The sequence below is a fragment of the Diadema antillarum genome, unplaced genomic scaffold, assembly GCF_040938485.1.
Source record: "Diadema antillarum isolate AM-2024a unplaced genomic scaffold, OU_Dant_1.0 seq00000845_RagTag, whole genome shotgun sequence".
Classification (NCBI taxonomy): Eukaryota; Metazoa; Echinodermata; class Echinoidea; order Diadematoida; family Diadematidae; genus Diadema; species Diadema antillarum.
In genome coordinates this window covers 212986-236101 of record NW_027271719.1, presented here as the reverse complement: position 1 = coordinate 236101, position 23116 = coordinate 212986, and the positions used below count along the sequence as shown (strand labels likewise).

Here is a 23116-nt window from a genome sequence, read left to right as displayed (position 1 = left end):
GAATGTTCCAAAGGTACTTTGTGTGGTCAGGGTAATTCTTTACTAGTGCCCTCACCATGCTCACTGATGTACATCACTTGTATAATCTCTTTTTTTTTTCTTTTTTATGTCAGTGACGTCTGTTCCTCTCTAATACGAAGCTAGTAGCTTAATGGACTTACTGGATGCTCGTTGTCGAGATCAGGTTCGTAGTTAGAGAGGAGGTGAGTACATCTATCGAGCTCGTTGATCCTCTTGGGAAACCACGGACCTGGGGGATAAGAATGAAACTTTTGTTTACAGCATGGGTCATAACATTTTTGTTTTCTGTGTCTCGTAACATTCCTGAGAAAAAAAAAATAAATGAATGGTGAAGTTAAGAGTACATAGCAGGAGTATAGATGAAAATAATACATGACTGTTGATGCACCAGAACAGCATGTCATAATGATAGTATATGATAATAGTTATAAATTCCTGCGATGGTACAATATACGTTGTGAATATCAGATGATATGCATGCTATCTAGAAATATGGCATTTCGATATTCCGTGTGTCTTTCCGTCTGACTTTCTAACACACACAAATCTTCTCCCCTCTGCAACATTTAACACCGTTCATATAATCCATGTTCATCATAGAATTTACCGTGATATTTCCTGTATTCTCATCGAGAACATATACTGAATATATTACAACAATTAAAACAATGATGCTGACTTAATGGCGAGGAAAACGAAGACGACCCCTGGGCCATGGCACAGAAAATTGATGTGAAAAACAAAATTAAGCAAAGGTGATGTAAAAGAGGATATGCTTTAGGCAATGGCGGCGGACCCCAGACACTCAAAGATGGCGACCTGGGTATCGAGCCAGGATGGGAGGATGAACTGCACCTGCGCATGACCCTCAAATGTAATGAAATCCTAAAATTAAACCATATTAATCACTACTAAGTATCTCTAGAACATGGTTTGATAGAAAACGAACTTCGGAAATAAGACTTGGTGACCAACTAGCTCCATTCTGAACCCTGTTTGGATTAACTTAATTTCTACGCATTTCATTGTTTGACCTCCAGCCATTCATCTGGAACATACAGATGATTTTGTCAAAGGGAACTGAAATATATCATGGTAATTCATCATGATCCATGATTCTGGCAAACGATTCAAAAGCACGAGATAGCTATCGGCATCGTATAACTTGGCACGACCATGAAGATGAGCATGAAAGGTGAAAATGGCATAATATTATTCCATAATATCATGAGAATAGATATTTCTAAGAAAAATATATTGTGAAGACCAACATGATATTGTAAAATAGATGAAAGAATGAGCAGAGCATGAACTGACTCGATGGATTCTTGATGTTCATGACCTACCAAAAAACAGAACACCTGTGGAACTCGAAACAAAACAACAAACACACAACGTGACAATGGAATCTAGAATATTAGAACCTGGAATGAAATGATTGTAAATGTACCCTGAGAGATCCACACCATCTCATACCCTCTTTTGCCAGAAGGAAAAAGTCTGTTGGATATTTTTTACAACTATGATGTATGTAATGCATGAAACATAGAGTTAAAGGCATATGGACCGATCACCACCTTGGCGATTGCAGCAGCACTCTATTAATTTTGATTAGTCTTTCTTTAGTCCCCTGTGTTCCTTTATCCCATGTTAGCAACACCTTCACCGTCTTAACCTCAGCCCATAATGACAATGTTGTCAAATGGTTTAACAGCTGTAGAGACAATGTGGGTATAATGATTATGAGATCAATTTCTTAACAGAGACACTTGCGTTCTGATTCCGGAGTGGGAGGGTCATTCGGCATTATCTCCTCGTCAAAAAGCATGTCTGGTCAATACAGAAGACACAAAATTTGTACGATTAAAAAGACACATTTCGGTTGTTTATCTGTAATCGAACAAGCCAATGCCTCGATGCAATCTTTAATCACGGTTAAGAAAAAGTATGGTTATTAGTCATGGTTGAATGTAGCCTTAAAGCTCATTTAGATTTCAGTGACTTCAGACATTTCAACGCATCAATTCTTTGGAGTGTTTACGCATTTTGACATGTACTGAACATTTTGCCATGTAGGACTTCGCTGTTTAGGTATTTTACTTTGTATACTTCACATTTTCAAAATAACAGCACACGAGCTTTTGCCTAATCGATTCCCTCGTAAATGCGAAGACATAAATGAGCAATTTACTTTTTACGACTCTTCATAAATCATCAAGAGACTTGAACAACGGTAAACTTTCATTACTGTGGAGAGAACAATATCTGCTACCGCTTTATGATACATTCATCAAATTCCATTCCAAGGCTACATGCATGGAGGTGACAAACGACAGTAGAAAGGCCAGATATATTTTTACAACATATGCTTCATGCTTTTCGACCATGATTAAGCTCCTGTTTCCAATATTTTGATGCGTCTCCACAAAGTTGACCTATACGACACAACGTTTGCCCGTAGGCAATGAGTTAATATCTTATGAAGAAGAAACTTGCTTTCCGATTCCAGCTCCTCATCAGAGTCATATATTCCTGGCCCATGGAGTAAGAGCGCTTCTGCCCAGTGCACACAAAATACAAAGGAGATATAGTTAGTTGGGAGAAGAGAAATATACATGAAACATATAAAGCATATTAATATACTTCTGTCTGCTACTTTTTATAGACTATATTTGTAAAACATGCACAAAACAAAAAGTTAAACGTTGAGAAAGTCAGAGCGTACATGAAACACGTAAGGCATGTTCTTATGGTATATATATATATATAAATATATATATATATACATACATACATACATATATATATGTATGTATTATATCCTTTTTGTGCTGTTGCGTTTATCCAATTTGTCAAAAACACGAAATGAGGTTCTTTGGGAAAAGCGGAGCAAACATCAAACAAAATATAGCAGAATCAAGTTCTTGCCATCTGTTGCATGAGTCTTTTTCTTTCCATCTCTTTGTCTGTCAAACTCACACAGATAATTTTACAAAATATACGGAAAAAATAAGACAACAGATATCTCTCTCCTGTCCCGGAAATTAATTTCTTTGAATTGTTAGACGGGTCTTTGACAAGTATAGTTTGATATCATAGGTGTAATGATAGGTATGTTTTTATTGAAAGTTATGATTGTTAGTTCACGAACCTTGTTGGTGTAATTTAACGAGTATTGATATGGCCATAAGATTGATTCAGCCAGTCACAACGAGTCCACTTTTTTATTTCCATGATTTTGTACATTTTTCAATTTTCTAACGCCACAAAATTCCAACAGTTATCACCCCTTCAACGTATATTCGAGAATGGGTAAGGTTTACGTTGAAAGAAATTTTTACCAAAAAACAACAACAACAACAAACTAATTCATCAAGGGATCAAATCGTCATCCTTACTTGGAACTGAACAGTAATTTATAAGACAGCCTATTAACGGAACATCATCCCACCATGTCTGTATAAAATGTCACCAAGCGACTATATATCAGGACTGACGGAAGTGCCACGATCACTGATCATCATTATTGGTGTTGGACGTCTGGTCTCCGGGCTATAGCGAGTTGAGTTCGCCGACCGAGTCGGCTAACATCGACCAGCATTGCCCGAATCTCTATTCACGTCGAAACCCCCCGCGCGCCTAATCAATTCAAGGTGCTCTGAATGAGAGGGCTTGATGGTCAGTCTTAAAGGGACAAATCAGAAGTGGTTCCCAAGTCGAGATCGTTATCAGACGTCAACGATTACAGCCTGTGTTCTTGATGAGACGTCAACAGCGATTTGGGGCATTCATAGCAGTTTCGTATTTGGTTCTTTAGAACATGATTACATACAAGCTTTGCTTTTTTTCTTGGCAAGTTCTTTCAATATTCATTACGCCTCAGCCCTACTTCAATTTGTCTTGATTCCAAGTAGAGTAAAAGTATTTTTATATTATGGGTATGCATATATGCAGGATGAGTACATATACGGTATAAATTGTGTGTGTGTGTGTGTGTGTGTGTGTGTGTGTGTGTGTGTGTGTATACATACATGCATATACTTATCTGCGTTATCTTGATGTTATGTCTTTTCACTAGATTGAGCAAAATTAATGATTATCGTTATTTGTGTTAATTTTGTGGTCTTGGATATGGAAAATAAAATAAAAGAAATGAAATGGAAATGGAAATGAAATATCGATTTGAAATAACAGAAAACATAGTTGTGCAGTTGATTCATATATTACTCTTACTAAGTGTTAAAGGTTCGGTTTGAACATGTTAAAGAGAAAGGCAAACGTTCCTTTACGGTCGCTACATTACTGCTATAGCCAATCGCTCAAGACAGTCTCAATACTGGCAGCTTGATTGCACTAAAATACTGCAAAGCGACATTGTAGTCTAAATAAATCGTAATATATAAATCACCTACCCGATTGGAATTGTCGGTTGTAGTCTAACGTGCAATATCAGACTATCTTTCAAATGGTGTTTGGTTTTTGTGTGTGTGTGTGTGAGAGAGAGAGAATGTATTTTTTGTTGTTTGTTTGTTTGTTAAGTCAGACGTCTGTAAACCGATATATTACAGGTCCACTTCACTGCATTGTTAAAATTTGTCCATTTGAATAGTAGTTCTCTCTGCAATTTTTTTTTAATTTTTTTTTTTTGGGGGAAGGGTCTTTTATTGCTGAATATTAGCGTATTTTGACTGCACACCGAAACTACGTGAACTTATTATACGATCAGCATGCCTCTGATATATTCGAACAATTGCTGCCTCAACTCAACTATCTTTATTGGATCTTGTGTAGAAGATACAATCTAATCTTGATCTAATTCTAACCCTTCAGAGTGCAAACATGTGTGCCTGAGTAATGCTGCAGTCAGTTTATTAGGAGCGTAAAAAACCTTAATTTCCTGCTACTAGAATATTGTAAATAGCATACGCCATCATGTGTATTTTGCTTTTCAAGATTTGACTGAAATCCAGCGCATCCAATACCTCTCCTCGGCAGCCCATTGTATTTTTTTTTTTGTTGCTTGGCATGCGTTATTGACAATATGATGAAGATCCATCAGAAGTGAGGTATGATTCTCATATCTACAGTTATGACAAATATTTGGTTTATCAACTTTGTTATTTCCTGATGATGTATGCATGCATGTGTTTTGTGATGTGTGTGCGTCTACATGGGTGTTCGAAATTTCAAATTGAAATTGTATATATCTTTATGTATTATTTTGAAAATGATGGAAAAAATCATTACGTTTATTGGGCTTCTTGTTGCTTGTGTGTGTGTGTGTGTGTGTGTGTGCTCGCGTGGGAATGAAGAGGACATGGCGAGATGACAGAGAATTACTTGATGTTATTCCAGCCTAACAAAAACAATCAAACAAACAAACAAACAAACAAACAAACAAACAAACAAACGAACAAGCTAACGAACATTCAGTCATTTTATGCACTTTACGAAAGTCTTGCCACAGTGACATCAATCAGACACTGTATTTTTTTCTTATAATTGTATTATGCGTTACACAATCGCGACAATTAATGTCCTATTGTATTCTGTATTGGTCTTGAACAGTGAATCAGGGGCGGATCCAGGAATTCTGTAAAGGGGGGCGTGACTAATATTTCTGGTGGCACTTCCGGGTTTCATTTCATGTTTTTTTCTTTTTATTTCTTTTATTTTTTAACGAAAAATAAAGGGGGGCGTGCGCCGGTTGCGCCCCCCTCTGGATCCGCCACTGGTGAATGACATCAGTCCGTTGTTTTCTTCAATAACAATGAGACGAAGAAAGAAAATGATGCAACTTGCATGCATGACGAAACCCTGTGCGCCCACCCTTACCTCTTTTAGTGACCTCCTCCTTCTCCAGTCGGACATTGTCCACCACTTTCTGGAGAGCGGTCAGCACGGTCTTGGAAGAGCTGCCTTTGGTCTCGCACTGCACGAGAAACTCGATTTGACCGTCCACTCTGGGCGAAGGGCGGGATTCCACGTGGGTGAGCGTCACCTTCTTTTTCTGAAATGTAAAATAGAAATATTCCACACGCTTGAATGGATGATTGACGACATGAGAAATAGTATAGTGAGGTGATGAATTTTGAAGAGGATGTAGCAGGAATTTCTCGGAAGGTCATCCAAATAATCGTTCTCTGATTGCCAGCAGAATCGAGAAGATGCAAATCGGTGGAAGTTTTGTAGGAAGCATTTAGCTATAACAGTTATGAATGTACTTATAGATACACAGTTAATCTCACCTAAGCCGAATCCACGGGACTGGAGAAAAGCCTTTGACTTTCGCTTAGTCAAGAGAATTAACACATGATTATATCCTATCCGTGTAACATTTTTCATCGACTAAGCCATTATTTCGACTTGTGCGATTGGTGGCGTTTGTATGTATGTGTTCATATATGATATTTTAGATTTTTACAAAGAGATAAATTCAGGACATGACTAACTTTCAGGTACTAGTATGCATATTCTTCAGAATCAGTGAGGTTCGTTAGTAGACTAAGAAAGGTCCGGCTAGACTTCTTTGAATTTAGCATCACATGAGGAGTGAGAGCATGCGGGGGTTTCTTGTGCAAATTTCAAATTATCACCTTCGTTTGATACTTCTAATTGATTCGGCGAGAGGTTCGATAATGAAAACTTCTATGTTTTGCGATTACGATTTCTACCTAAAAGACGGGAGTCTACGTGTCAGCATTTCCCACTTCTCTATAGACATCTTTTCACGAAGTGGCGCGGAGACACACGGGGGCCCGAGGGTGCCCCTAGTTTACGTGATTGCTGCTCAAAATAACCGTCTCATTTCGATCTTCCTGCTTATTTCAATTTCCTCTCGCTCTCCATGCAAACAGTGGGAAGACAAATTGGACCAACGTGCCATAAATAATACCGAAATAATCTCCCCTGCGGCCTCGCACACGAGATCAAAGAAGACTCAGCTAAAGATGAACCCGAGGACGCAGCGTGCGCGCCACAAAACATACACCACCACCACTAACAAAAGAAAAAAAAAACCCACACACATTCACAACTGTATGCATTACATAAGTAATTTTCTTCTCTGTAGTTTACCAACAGGTGGATGACTATTTTTCACCTCCCTTGCTCTTGTGCCCCTGGTTCATTGAAAAGAGAGAGAGAAAAAAATCTAAAGACTTCGTTTGGGGGATCCACATCTTCCTGATTCTCAACTGGTGGCTCGCACTTTATAGTCAGTTGAAATCATTGCATTCTCCGATGAACTATGAAAGTGATGTCTGATGTGATGTAGGCGTGGTCTAAATCCTTTTATCAAACACTGCCAGATATTTCTCACATTTTTCATCTTCACTAATCTTTCGTTTTCCTGGTTTTGTGTTTACCACCCCCTCTCTTTCCTCTTATTTCCAATTTGCCCTCCAAATGTTTTTCTTGGTGTCCATTGGTGTCTGTTCTTATTCTTTGTCATGATAATTCTTATGACAAATATGGCATAATAGGCGTTTTCACATCAGCCCGATATTTCGAAATAGCGCGCTATTTTCTGACTTGGGAAATTAGCCCGATCACGAAATAGCGCGCTATTTGATAATGTGAACACAAATTAGCGCGCTAATTGATCGAGAAAATTTTTCGAGTCAAACTCGGGAAATTTCCGAAATAGCAGGATAATTAATGCGAACTAGCGCGCTATCTGATAATGTTTTGGCTGATGTGAATAGGAAATGAAATAGCGCGCTAATTTGCAATCGCGAAAAATATCTCGAGCTTGGATTTTTATCGGGCTGATGTGGAAACGCCTAATGTTATAATGATGCAAGAGGAAGTTAAAGAACAGACTCGCAGGACACAGTCGGCCACCAGGACCAACATCAGAGAAAGAACGAAGAATGTTTGTAAAGTAAGACGACGCCACCTAGAAAGAATATGATTAGGCCTATGCAATTTGAAGGCATAATTTACCATTTGCAGATGAAACAAAAACCAAGCATTTGCTTTAAAGTAGTTCTAAAATGTAAGTTAGGGATAGAAACAATCACTGTAAAAATTTGAATCCGTATAATCGATGCTAAGTATTGTTAAATGCACAAATTGTGAACAATGGTTGTAATAAAAATGTTTCATGACTAAACCGTCCACAGTCATGGTTTATTGAGAAAAATACTGATATCTCCTATTTTGGGCTTTATTGCAAAAAATTTATATGGTAGGATTTTTGTGATACAACAGACCTACACATATGCATCAAATGTAATATCTTGAAAATTTCTTTAAATCACTGCTCCCAAAGGTAAACAGAAGCTTTAACGAGAGCAGTGAAACAAAAGAAACAGAATGCAGGCAATCACCACAACCTATCAGACACTTTCATGATATGAACATAGAAAGAGTGCTGTCTGCCGGTACTTCGAAACAGGTTTGTTATATCATTGGTGTATTGTTCTTAAATTATTTTGGTTTTGAGGTAAAAATAATAGCAACACTCCCTCTCAAAATGAATATTGCATTCATACGACAAATGGAATAAAATTTGTTCTGAGACGTCTTGAAAATCGAAAGATGTCAAATGAAGCCTAAACGTGTGCTAAAATATGCGAAAAAAAAGAAAGAATTAATAAGAGAGAAAATTCTGAAACCCCCGCATCCACTAATCACTTGTAAGTGTAATCTCTTTTGCTTTTAATATTCGTATGCATCTCCCCTTTTTCTAAAGGAAAGTCAGTTTAGCGATGCAGGCGCAAGTGTGATAGTGGGAACATGCCGAACATTCCTAACATTTCGAACATCCCGGTCTACGCTAGCTTCCCGCGCGTTTAAGCCACTCGAGGCATGTTATATTATCGGTATGAATCATTGACTTTATGTAACAGCGCATGGACCATTGTTACGTGTGCAGTGACGTAATCATGCCTTCCCACACACTCTCCCGTTGTTTCCTACATCATCATCATCACTGACCTCACAATAACGGGAGAACAAACACGTAGGCGTAGTTCCGGTCAAATATTGACACTTGTCATTTCTAAAACCAACAAATTTTAATTGTCCTAAATTGTATGCCATACACTTATAGGTCACTGCGGTGGGCCTTTAAAGAGACAACTGTCTTCTTAACGTCCATCGCGCAATACTTTGAAAGTCTCTCTCTCTCTTCCCCTCTTCTACTGGAAATGTTTTTTTCTCTTCTTTCTTGATCCAGCTCACCTTGTCTCATGCAGACATCCTTTCCTTCCCCAGCCCATCTCTCCATCTTCCACAGTTTCTTTTCCTTTTATTTTTTCTTCCTCCTCTGCCTCGTCCTTTTTCTTTTTTTTTTCTCTCTTTTTCCCTCTTTCGCCTAAAATCTTTTTTTATATTCTTCTCTTTCTTTATCCGATTTTCATTTATGTTTACACTGTAATTCCTTATCTTTCTTTAACTTTACTTTCCTTTCTGCGTATTTATTCGATATGGATGTTCTTATCTCATATTCATTTTAACACTGACTAAGTTATGTTTACAATGATAGCATGAACGGCAAGTGTGACTGCCCCCCTCCCCCCCCCCAAAAAAAAAAGAGAGACTTAACATCTTTATCTCGCTGTCAGATTGATTTTTCAAATTTTGACATTTTAGTAACGCACACACCTTCACTCATTTTTTTTAACATTACAGGTACTGAAAATATACAGTATCAAATCATCTGCTTACAAGAGATATTTCACCAAAAGAACCCACTTATATTGAATAGACATAGTTATCTCACAATTTCTCTCTCTCTCTCTCTCTCTCTCTCTCTCTGGCTATCTATCTCTCTTTTTCTTTCTTCATTTGTCTGTTTCCCGATATTTTTTCTCTTTCTTCCTATTCTCGCATTCCTGAATCGATACGTTGCTCGAAGGCATATGTTCAACGTCGGATACATTTGCATTTAATCTATGTTTCTCCAAGCTTTCCAATGCCAGCGAGTTCGTCTACTACGACCTGTAGCGCCGTTTTCAATTTCTCCAAAAAAGGGTACGACCTCGTGGAATGTATTTTGTGCGCAGGCGTCCCCTTGGCTGCATTTATTAGCTGCGTATATTATTATACATTATTCTACCGATCCACGGACTTTTTCGTACGCGGCTTTTGTTCTGTCCTATTGACTCATATGATAACTTACGCTCCTTCTTAGCAAGCTCAGATAATGACTCTTTTGTCCCCGTGTAATTGAACAAGCACTGTAAGAAGTGATTATAGTTTCAAAGAGAACGATATAAGTTCGATGTTGCCAACAGTTCACATTACATATCATAATCTGTTTGCTTGCATGTTTGTTTGTTGGGGCGGTCATTTTATATACTCCTGACACGCCATTATTTGTTCATGATTCGATGGTATGGCTGGTCTATTTGCGATCATAGGAATCAATCAATGATTATTGCATTTAATTATGATTAGAAAAATACACACTCTCTTCTTGCATGGCTGTGCCTTGTAAGTGGAACCGAACGGCATTGATTACGTGCTAATAGGTGTCTATAGTCCTGTACAACTTTCCGGTACTTGAACTCATGGCGTAATGTTTTCCTTGGGTCACGAAATTCAATTTCGCCTGCCTTTTACAGAGAAGACCAATCGATACTCACAAAAATGACAAAACCGCCAGCGGGGAATTCAATTCATACAGGAGCCACTCCACGAAGATAAATCTAGTCAGAGACATTCTATTTTATCTCAGACCGGTATTGAAAACATGGCGAAAGAGCGAAAGTATATTAATTTCCTTGTTCCTGGAGAAGGGGATAAAGTTTGCTTCTAGCAAAGGTTTCGTGGATTTTTTTTTACCCTTACTTTTAATTAAAAGGGGCCGACAACCCATTCAAACCATGTCGGGCGGAGGAAAAAAAACCTGGACGATAAAGTTTCGAATTTCTATGCCATGGCTGCCGCGCTGCCCAGTACAAAATTAAATGAGAAACCATCACCGGACTTGCTCAGCTTTATGGGCCATGTTCTGTTTTGTTCTGTTTTATTTTGTTCTGTCTTGATCTGTCCGCCGCCCTCAGTCATTCGAAATGGAAGCATGTCTGCGTCATGTTTGACGAAACGATGCTTAGTTTAAAAAAAAAAAAATCACGAACGTGTAAGTTTACCCAAAGAAAAGCGAGGAAAGGAGAAGAGAATAGAAATTAAAGAAAGGAAGAGAAGCAGGCAGTGAAGAAACATAGATGAGATGAAGAAGGAAAGAAAGATGATGAAGTATAGATAGAATGGGGTATAGTGAGAGAAAGATAAAGATAGAAAGATAACATTGAGATGGAGAAGGAAAGAAAGAAAGTCTATAGAAGCGAAGATGGGCAGTAGAAGGAAAATGAAGACATTGGAAGAAGGAGGGGGAGGTGAGGACCGGGAAATGAATGAAAGAACAAATCAAGGAGCGAGAGGGAGAGAAGGGAAGAGGGAGAGAAGAACGGCAGTAAGAGATGATGAAAGGGAGATATAGAAAGCATACCAATGACTATGTTGTATAAGGAATAAAATGAAATGCCGGCGAATCGGACGAGAGGAAACCAAAGGATGAGGAGGTAGGGAACATGTCCCGGGACGGGTTCCCGAAAAAAAAATATCGGAAGTGTACTGTGAGGCATCGGCGGGCAAATAGCGAGGAGACACTCGTGTGAGAAAAACGTTGGATGGCATCATCGTTTGCATTCTCCCCTCCCCTGGAGCCTGCCACTTGTCTGACTACTGGTATTTCCAAGACGTTTTTCTCCCTTTTCTTTTCTTTCTTCGGGAAGAAGACATTACATGACAATCATTAAGACGTGATCAACTTGCCCAATGAACCACATTTACTCTGGATTAAGGGGAAGAAATCCATCGTCGGCAAGAGTAAGACCACATTTATAGGCTTGGCTCGATAGCAATGCACATCTGGCGTGTGAAAAAAAAGACATGGTGGTGTTACCCTTGATTGTTTTGAACAATATTGAGCAAAGGCTTGCGAGATTCAGTTGAAAAGAAATGATAGCTTCCTCACAGAATGTTTGTCCGAAACATGAAGAAACCGGAAGAATGTCTCAATACTCATCTCGCTGATTCTTCTTGTTTTCTTCAATGCAGACAAAAAGACAAATTACGTGGCTCTTCGAAATTATGCGCGAAATTGACGAAGGCGATGAATCGATAATATTTCGTTATAGGTAAACTGCCAGCACTGGACTGTATGATCATATACTATTCATTGTTGCGTGTTGAAATACAATCACATGATAATCTCACTATGTATTACTTGAATTATCGGTCTGGTTTTCCCAATTAGAATGTAATTAGCATTGTACACAGGGCAGACAAATTGAAGAACACTCACACCTCATCATAGTTCCAGATTCATATACATCGTCTTCCTTGATGGGAAATCTTCGACCCCCTTGATACGAGAGTGTCATGTAATTTGAGAGGAAAAGAGGAAGAAGGGAAGCTTCCAAAGAACTGAAGAGAATAATGACGATGAAGGAACGAGAAGCGACGATGAATTGAGGAATTAATTGCCATCTTTTATTGGCTTCAATTTCGGGGAACGGGGACGGTGAAAACGGTACTTAACGCGTTTGACAGGTGTGGCGCAATGAGCATTTTGGTCAACATTGAAGGTGACTGTTGAGAATTAATACCCTCATACCACAAGGGACGCTGTATCGTTCGTTCGTGTTCAATCAGCATTCTCACTTCAGCAGGACTGAGCAGATTCACCGAGTTCTATATATATTAAGTTTAAAAGAGGCTATTTTCGTGAACAGTTGGAACACGGTATTGTGGTCCCTTGTTTCTTAGAGTTTGTCCATTATAGTCGGCATTCTGTTACATCAGGAGCTTAAACAAAGAATATCTGAATAAAGCCATTCAATTCCCTGAGATCAAAGAAAAGACAGCCGTCCCTTATATTAGATGTTCACACTGTTTTGCCGCCTTCTACTGCAAGCTTTTGTTTGTGCGATACTTCGACACTGAAGTTGACAAAATTATATCAATACCTATTTTTCAATAAATTGTCAGAACAGCTGTCCGTTCAAAGTCCTTAAGGCATGTTGCATCAGGAGCCCAATCAGATCAGTGCTTTTAAACAGCATTACACGAGTTTACAAATTTGGGATGAGATACAATAAAGATATATACTAGGTTACACTTCAGTTTGTCTTCTAGGACTCTTCCATCTTATTCATAAAGTGTCAACTTCAAATCCCATGTACTGTACAATCACTGGCAACTGTACTCGTTATTGTAATTGTTATCATGAGCTACATGTTAAGTATGAATGTTAATATTATTCCCCCTTTATTATTTCCCCCTTTGTACCACCCTTATTGTTAAAGAGCCCTTCAATTACACAGACATAACACTCACAGGATCATTGTATTCTGTTTAGCGTGCAGACGATCATAGATGGTGTACTTAAAGGACAAGTCTACCTTCATAGACATGTGGGTTGAGTGAATGCAGCAATTTTAGTAGAACACATCAGCGAAAGTTTGGGGAAAATCGGACAATCCGTTCAAAAGTAACGAATTTTTGAAGTTTCTGCTCAGTCATGGCTGGATGAAAAGACTACTATAGCTTCTGATGTCACATGTGTACAACGATATAAAGAAAGAATAAAGGAAATTCAACATATTTCCATTTTTCTTGCATAACAAAAGAGCACTCGACTTCTCTCTTTCAGAAGGCAGGGGGAATAATATTAACATTCATACTTAACATGTAACAAGTCGAAGGAATGTGCACTTTATTCAAAAAGTAAAGTTTTGTGAAATTCTCTTTTTATTTTCCTTATATCGTTGAACGCATGTGACATCATACACTGTAGTAGTCTTCTCATCCATCAGTGATTGGGCAGATACTTAAAAAAAAACTTTTGAATAGATTGTCCGATTTTCCTAAAACTTTCACTGAGGTGTTCTACTAATATCGCTGCATTCTCTCAATCCTTATGTATATGAAGGTGGACGTGTCCTTTAATAAAGCGTCGAGACCCCGAGGGAAAAAAAAAAGGATTTCAAGTTTGTACATAAACATATTAATAGATATATATATATATATTGACAATGGTTGGGTATATATCCGTGGGGAATATATAGTTTTTTGAGGATTGATTAAAAGTGCTACGTACATATACACATATATCGACGTGTTTATGGTTGCCAAAAACAAAAAGGGAACACATCTTAGCACATGGGCACACACTGAGGCGCGAATGGGTACCTCCTTGCGAACACAGAGCAATTAAAAGGTACACTGCACTTACAGTTCTCTTTTTTCCCACACTTTCATAAGAAGTGAGAACTCGTCTAAAAGTCACGTTTAACACATAACTATCCAACCTTCCTTAGAGTACAAAAAGTTGTAAAGTTGATTCTACAATATTCTTTGATAAACGTTTCGCAGAGTCGACATAAAGTAGACGATGATCCAAGGTCCTACCTGGAATACTCGGAGAGCCTCGCTGAGGGACCCGAAGCCCGCCCCGTCCTTCGAAGCGAAGGTAACAGTAAAGCGGCGTACGGCATTCTCCAGGACGGCCTCGAAGGCGTCGTCGAAGACGTCATCCTTCTCCTCGGGACTGGACAGCACCAGAGACAATGAAGTGATGTCCAGTGATGACCTGGTCGACTCTCGTCTGGCGTCTTCGATAAGACTCTGCTTTCGGATGGGGTACACGTAACTCTGTGGCCGAAAAAAAAAAAACGAATTGGAAAAGAATCAGACACAGATCAAAGATGTAATGCAAACCGAGCTGTCGAATGATATCATGACGCATGTGAAATGAAGAAACAGTTGTGCCTTGATTCAAAGTAGTCTGATTAAAAAAAAAAAGCTCAAAAAAGTGTCTAAAAGCACAGACATGTTATTTTGCAAGTATGTGAAGTATTTCTCTTTTCCTAAATAATAGTAATACACACAGATTACTGTAACCTTAATTATTACAGAGAATATGAGCCTCCTGGAGAAAAAATTATCTCGACAAATCTCGCGAGAGAAATAAAAAAAGCAAGGATAACTCTAAGGAAAAGTAAATGGCGACATATCACCGTCCCGGCTTTAAATGTGCCATAGAAACCGACCAGAGAGCATAAAACGTAAAATCTTCAGCGGGAATTAGGGAGTATAAAATCGAAAGCGCATTAAAGAAGACCAGCAAAGCTCTCCGAAGTATAAAAAAAAAGGCTAAAACAACTTCCCCGTAAAGGAATTGGTCAAGGATTTATCATCAGACCGGTCTCAGATAGGGCAGAGTGACCGACCAGGGAATTAAGGGCACAGTCTTGAGAGGTGATAAAAGACCTTCATCAGTATTTCAAACTCTTCATGACCATTGATCAAGAATCTTAGAACATTGCAAACAATGTACACATACTATATAATCAAGTATAATACAGCGTACTGTTTTCTTGGTATGAATGCAATTAATGTTTTAATTCTAAAATGTGCAAAATTATGAGGGTTGCATGCTAATTATCATGGCATTAATGTCACACAACCGAATCAGAGGCTGTAGTGCGGACTTGTTAAAAAAGAATTCGGGTATTGAGGACATACAAAAGGTATATCATTAAATCTTCGTATCGGATTGCGCCAGCAGCTTCAAATATGGTGGACTAAAAAAATGTGAAGTGACATGAGTGACACAAGTCAGGCTGTTGTCTCTTGGTTGTTTTTAGGAATTCTCCACATCGATTTGATTTCCACATGTTTTCAGTGACAATACACTGAAACGCGCGATATGGCGTTGATCGTCAAGAACTAGTATTTTTGAAAAAAAAAACAACAACAAAGAAACAAACAACCATGAAGACGTACGTATAATGGGTTATTGCCGTGCAAAATATCCCCCAAAATAAATAAATGTTGAATAATCATTAAAGTGCCTTATATATCAACATGTGATCTACCGTGGAAAAGAGCAATAATCATTTCGCCAGGCATTTAACGACACAGTTAAATATGTAACAACTCTTTCCTCATTTTAAGATGACCCCTTAGAATCGATAATATCCTGAAATACAAAAGAGCTCGATTAATCCACAGCATTTCGACCGCTATTATTTACGCATTTCATATACAAATGGAATTTTGTTTACAAAACTGTTACTGTATACAAAGGTAATGCACAATATAAGTGTTCGTAGACTTCAACCAATGCAGGTAATTAAGCCCAGGTATACATCCACGTGACGTGTCTGCAGAATGTTACAAGGCCTTAGTATACATATGAGGAGGCTTGCAACAGACTAAAAGAATAAAAGCACACAAAGATATTGACACATTGAAAGGTGAATATGATTTACATGTGTAAGTCTATCGTGTGATACCGAGGTGGACTGAATGAAATCCCCGCAGGTATACGACGGTGATGAACATGTGGTCATCGAAACTACAGTATTGCAAACATCGAACGGGTGACAATGGACAGACAGTTACACGAGTAATCGCAAAATCAATGTTCGAATTGGTCGAGGGGGGGGGGCAGGGTGTATAAACACAACGTCATGTGGAGAAACTGCAGATGACGAATACAATATGAAAATTTACCCAAATTAAGCGTAACATTGATGTGTCACAGTAGCTCCACGAATGAAGAATCACAGTGCCACGCGAAGTGCTGCTGGTAGGGATACATAAAAAGATATTGACTGGATTTCAGGGTCCTGCGATCGGAAGTTTTCTCGGTGCGTAAACTGCTTCTTCGCTGCTCATTAGATGCAGACGGGGAAATGGCACTCGTCTATATTTGACCCGAGTTTGCGACGACAAAGACTAATTAAAATGCGGTTAATCGTCAGTTTAGTCGAGAGCTCTTATTGCTTCGTGCGCTAATATTTGCCAACGCTTTAAAGATGACACACATACGTAAAAAATAAACAAAATAAAACAAAGCGTGTGCGCAGATCCTGCGTTACGTATAATAGTTATGCCCCTTCGAGATTCAACTGATCTCATTAATGTTGGTAGACTGTATAATTATTACAATCTTGTGCTGTTGAAAAGGTCCTATGTAAGAGCAATTTTTGCCCAGTTTACACACGTAAACCAGCTTTACCTTGTAAAGATGTCTGCGTTGTTAATCAGAATAGGTGAAAGGGCACTCAGGCGTTGGCATTTCGTCGTTTAGATTGATTTTGATTATCGAGGCGTAGGGGGATGGGGGGGGGGGGGGCAGTGAGTATACTAACGCATATAAATACGCCCCCAGATAACTACGTAGAATTGTAGATATTGTGAAGGTAATAGCCCAAGTTGCGTTAACATTGCGTCAGTTTAAACAACCATCTATTTTAACACTGTATAGAAATTGAACACTTGAATCGCGATAGAGCGAAATACATTGTACTTGAAAGATGGTTTCAACTGATTACTCTTTTGTATAGTTTTACAATTGCTATTGAAGGGTAAGCATCGAATGTTGTCCTCATTATTTTTTTTTTTACCTCTTATAACAGCCCAATACATTCTGTTTTAATAGATGGATATTATGATGAGACGTGGGCCTACTAATAAGTTACGCAATCAGATTTTTCAACAACTTATGGTTTCTGCGTAAAACTGACTTGTTCGTTACATTAAGCTTCGTGACAAATATTATCAGAAGCTTGTTACCGGCATGTCGGAACGCATTGTCTGCGCCAAAGGTCATCGTCCTAGGCTAGACTGACCTATTTGTGGGTTATTTTTTTTTTCTTTTGAGTGTTTGTCATTGATGTTTTTAATGTCATGCTAAATTAAATGTTTCAATAAATGGCTCACACTTCCGATCATGGGGAAGAAAGAAAACAAGCCAAGAAAACCAGTGGTCACTTGTAGACAGGGCGCGATTGAACTAATTTGTGGTGTACAAAGCGTGTGGGCGTGTGGAGCATTATTATGACATGGAGGCTTTACCGGAAATTGTGTCGTTACGCAATTTCATTTATGCTACTGCAAGGGGCGGGAGGGTAAATCGGCACCGGACCGGTCAAACGAGAAAACAATATGCCGAGGGTCTTATGCCGTTTGATGAAGCAGGCAATTAAGCTAAGCACAGATGGCGATACTCATGAATTTTTACACAACGCAGCAGAATGCTCTTCGCGCTATCGGTTCTGTGTGTGTGCATCATCTACCTAAGATAGCAAATCCTATGTGCACGTTACGTGGTTGTCGTATGGCTAAAACGATGCGAACATTCTTTAACCCATGTATGGTTCATGTGCATTATGTGTGATATAACATTTAGAAGGAGACGTCTCAGCAGAATTTATGAAATCGCACAGATTATTTCAAACAAGGATTTCCCAATGCAGTAAAGCATTTACCTTCTCAGCACAGGTCAATGAACTCCATATCATTATCAAGAAACACTTTAAATCATGACGACAGGTCGAAAGTTTGCATTGATTTGGCCGTTCGTTTTCTTGATGCTTGATTTGGTGGGGGGGGGGGTAATTTTTGGAAAACGGTTAACCAATAGACGGATCCCCGATGCACTCTGAATTTCGGCAGATATTCAATCGATGGCATTGATGTCACTCCAAGCTGTGATGACCTGCATGGCTTTTGACAATGGCATACAGCATTGCTGATTTTCCGTCGCGATGCCAGCCAACCACTCAAAGAACGTCGTGACCGAGCATTCTTTTCGTACGACTCTTGGTATATCATTATCGTTTCGATGTCAATGGCTATCAAACTCTCAGAATATATCGGATCTCTTTCGATCACACACCAACCAAAGTGATCCTATGGTTCGGTCAGTGAATAAATTATAGTGACGAATTCACACTGAACGGGCATCGACCGCAGATTTCATCGAGTTAAAGTACCAAATTGATCACGTGATGATCACGTTGTCTCTATAAATTTCCTGTAAACGACTTCCATGGACACGTTTAATGGAATTCCTCAGTCCATTGTTAAAGCCACTTAATTTCTTGTCTGAGTAATTGACGTAGCAGAGAAGCTACTCTATTTACTGAATCAAATATGTGCGTCATACTAACCCTTCGCAACACAGGTCATTTATAGAGCTCATTTGCCATGTTGATGCTAACATAATAAGACATTAAAGGATACTATGAATGGTTTCAAGAATATTCGCTTTAAATCATCATCGTATATACGTATATACGTATATATATATGTATATAAATATATATATATATGTATATATATATATATATATACATATATATATCTATATATATATATATATATATACATATATATATATATATATATACCCGTATACTAAGCAACTTTTAATTATTGTCTTTGTGGAATTTTGGCGCTTTCATTCTTGAAAAAAGAAATCAATACACGTGTATATAGTCAAAATTCTGAAATGATTCCTTTTGTTACATTCGTGGACAAGAGAACTAATATACAGTGTATAAGCTGATCTATGCGTATGCCAACTTTGTGAAGGATTAAGTCACAGTTTAACGTCTTTTCTGAACGGTTCGTCATTATTCAGCATTAGGAGGACGAAAGCGAGAGATCGTAGAAAGGTGGACTGTTTAGAGAAATAGCCATTAAAGCAACAAGTGCCCTTAGAAAAACCAAATGGCAGTCCCTATTCTTGTGGAGAAGGTTTAGAGCAGTGAATTTTTAAAAGAAAAAAAAGTAAATACTATTGCATATAATTTATTATGAAGTAATGTCGATAACTACATAATGTAAAAGTAATGGTATTATGCAGAATCAAATGAGTAGAATAGTGTATAGTCGTGACAGTACGGGTATTCCTCAAAACCTAATACGGTCAAGTTCATTATCAGACATTCAACAACGCTTTGTAATCGATAACTACTATAATCATTATAATACACACTACTCTAACTTACATAACATCCCGAAACATGACATATGGAACACATGTAAAGTTCACTCAAAATCACACCCTTATCACCATTTTTGGCACCTGAAGCAGCTGCTAAGAAACCATCTGTTACAAGTTCAAACAAAACCTACAACGAACATATTCTTTTTGTCCTTTGACATAAAAGAACCTTAAAGTTCAACTAGCAGCAAATATACAGGGCTATAAACTGTTCACCGACAGCTGTGGCTATGACGGCCGTTGATAAAGGTTACAATTGCGTTAATTAAAGTTAACTAAAAGCTCCTTAAAACCTCTGACGTGTGCTGTGACTAATTTGATTTTTGTTTGGGTTTTTTTTTTCGGACTCGATTCGAGTAGCTATCATTAGTTGTTGAACCGCTGAATAGATGTAGCAGCAATAGTGTGGTAAAACTGTGCACACATCTGGAATCATCTTCTTGTATACCAAAGCAAGAACTGCAGTAGTAAATGGATACCTGTCTGTTGTGTTGCAGTAGAATCCATTATTCAGCTCTCGTGATAATCTCTCTATCTCACACTTGCTGTTATGTTTTCTCTCTTTAGTGTACAGGCCTATGTAGCATGATTTTTTATCATTGACACACCCAACCCATTTCAATCTTTTTGCCGTGTCTTGGTTAGTTTTCCTTACTTTTTTCTCTCCTGTCAAACCAATGCCTATTTTTTCACTTTCTTCAAACTTCTTATACCACTTAGTTTTTATATTAAAGTTTTTTTGTCACCTTATGTTAAGGTCGTTTGAGTGTTTCTTTTTTTAATTCCTTTCAAAATATAAAACCAATAAATCATTTGTTTTCGCTATGATTGGTGATGCTAACGTCATGAGTAAACAATGAGTACCAAAAAAAAAAAAGAAAAAGATTTCGCCGTATTTGCTTCAGATAACTGACACAAGGCATTACAAAAATTATTTCCAGATTATAGCAATGTTACAACAAGTTTCAACCATTTTTCACGTAACAAAAACTGTTTCTTTCATTACAACTTCATGCTCCTTCTGACCACGTCGTTTTCTGCCAATACTTGTACGTCTATATTACTATATCAATTGTATTATTTGATGTTGATAGTGATGATAATATTAACATCTAAATGATAGAAGAACATTAATGATATGTATCTATAATGCTATTGATTTGATTCGATTTCCATAATGATTATAAAATATGATTTTTATCACTTCTACTTTTCAAATATTGCATTATGTAACTTGGCTTTTTAGCAGCACATCAATTCTTATTTTCAGTCTGTTATGAAACGAAATGCGTTTCCATGTGATACTGCTATATGTTACATGAAAATATACTATTATTTTGACATTTGTAATATTCATGTATATTGTTTGGAAATGAAAATAACAAAGGAATGATTGCGAAATTGAACAAAAAATGTCATCATAGTCGTCGTTAGCAGAAGCAGCAGTATAATCGATATAGCAAAAACTTGAGGGAATGAAACGTACATTTTAACTCTTTTAGCCTATTCGTGTAAATTGACTCAAGGACGTCAAATAAAGCCCTCTCTTTATCATTGTAAATGCGCAATCTTAACCACATACTCGCGTTATACCGTACATTCGGTAGCTGGTACAGACGTATTAAAGTTCTCATTTTGCAAGTATAATGTCTCGCAGCAATTACCACCGTGTGTCCTTTGAGGTGTAAACGTTACTTGATCGGTCTTGGGGCAGATAACGGGAACTGAACATAAATTTATGCCTTCGTCGGGGACGATTGCCAATTGTGGGTTTTCATTCCTACGTGGCAGAGGCTCATCAAGTCAGCCAAACATTTACACTCGCACGAGGTTCACCAGAACAGCAGAATATAAATGAGCAGATAGTACCTCCATCACTCGTTCAAACATTCCTTGCCTACCCGAAAGTATATCGTGATTTTCTCACGTCATTCTTTCTTCTTTATTTCGTTCAGTGTTCTTGTTTCTCGGTACGTTTCTTTTCCATTTTGCAAAAGCAAAATGAACCAAAGGCAATGCACATTACTTCATCAACACGACCCTAATTATACTTTGACTAGCAAATGACTGCCAAGATATCAAAATTTACACGAATAACACAAAATAATATATTTTTTAACATTTCTGTGTTTTAAGTTGTAACTATCGCCTATCCTCATATGTCATGAAGGACATGTTCCTCTGCCGGTATTCATGGTTTTTGGCGACGAAACTCACTTCTTTAGTTCTCTAATAGATTTCATATTCCACTCGTAACCTTAGAATTACTGCCACGCCCCCATCCCCGTAAGAGAGGACCGGACTACACTGAGCGCCTGAGAGTTTCTAAAGTATATTCTGTATAATTTAAGATGGCAGTACGATACATAATCGTTTATACCATCCATAAGTTATGATGATGTTAATAGAGAAAATACAAAGCATAACTGGTATAAGACATCATCTCATCAGAGAAAATCAAATGTAATTTTTATTTTATACACAGAGTGCTGACGGCCGAGAAATTTTCCTTATTTTGACGATACGCTTCATCTTTTTCTTCGGTCTTATATATTTTTTCTTTAATTTCTGCATTCCAAAATTAGAATACACAGACAAATACATAATTCCATGATTTGAAAAAAAAAGACAGGATGAATAGTCTGGGCTGACATAATTGCATGTCACAGCACAGCAAGATTATTCGGCTTTAGAACAAGTTTTGTCGCAATCTTTAAATAGGGAGTTGTTAGACAGTCTTAAATTGAGATGTGCAGAATATCATCACCTTAAGCTGTTGGCACCTAAACAACAAGATAATCATCATAGGCGCCTAGTGCGAAGATAATGAAATAAGAAGTAGATAAGAAAAGGAGTTAGAACATAGCTATCGAAAAACAGGGAGAGAAATGAAACTTTCATAAAAAAAAGACAAACATATTGACGTAACTTACCACTCCATCAAACGACTTTGATAGCTTTTCGTACCCTTTCCTGGCCATCATTGGACCAGAGCGGAAATGGGTTGGCTTCCTCGGGCCCGGAACAGGCACCCCGTTCTCTCCGTTGTCATGGTTATTTGCCGAGATGGAGTTTTTCTCTTCCGTGTCCATCATCCCGGGGCTTCCGATGTGCCGGCCGAAAAGGAAGAGATCGAGATCACAGCAGAGCAGGGAACCCACGTTTGGTTTCTTTCTCCTTCCACACGAGGAGCAAACAAAAGTTAGCACCTCAACAGAAGTGTTTCCGATGGAACTGGTGATGATAACGACGAAAAAAGTTGAAATATTTATTGTT

The 23116-nt window shown here is 38.1% G+C and overlaps 1 protein-coding gene across 1 annotated transcript in view; it reads right to left on the bottom strand.

Moving 5' to 3' along the window:
• The window catches only part of LOC139740256 (tyrosine 3-monooxygenase-like), a 36226-nt gene extending 13314 nt beyond the window's left edge, over nt 1–22912 (bottom strand). The window contains exons 1-4 of the mRNA XM_071650837.1: nt 22774–22912; nt 14449–14691; nt 5857–6031; nt 162–250 (exon numbers count right to left, since the gene is read on the bottom strand). Coding sequence (XP_071506938.1) covers nt 162–250; nt 5857–6031; nt 14449–14691; nt 22774–22824 — 558 coding nt within the window. The 5' untranslated portion in view covers nt 22825–22912. The remainder of the gene's footprint in view (nt 1–161; nt 251–5856; nt 6032–14448; nt 14692–22773) is intronic.
• Nucleotides 22913–23116: the final 204 nt, after the last annotated feature.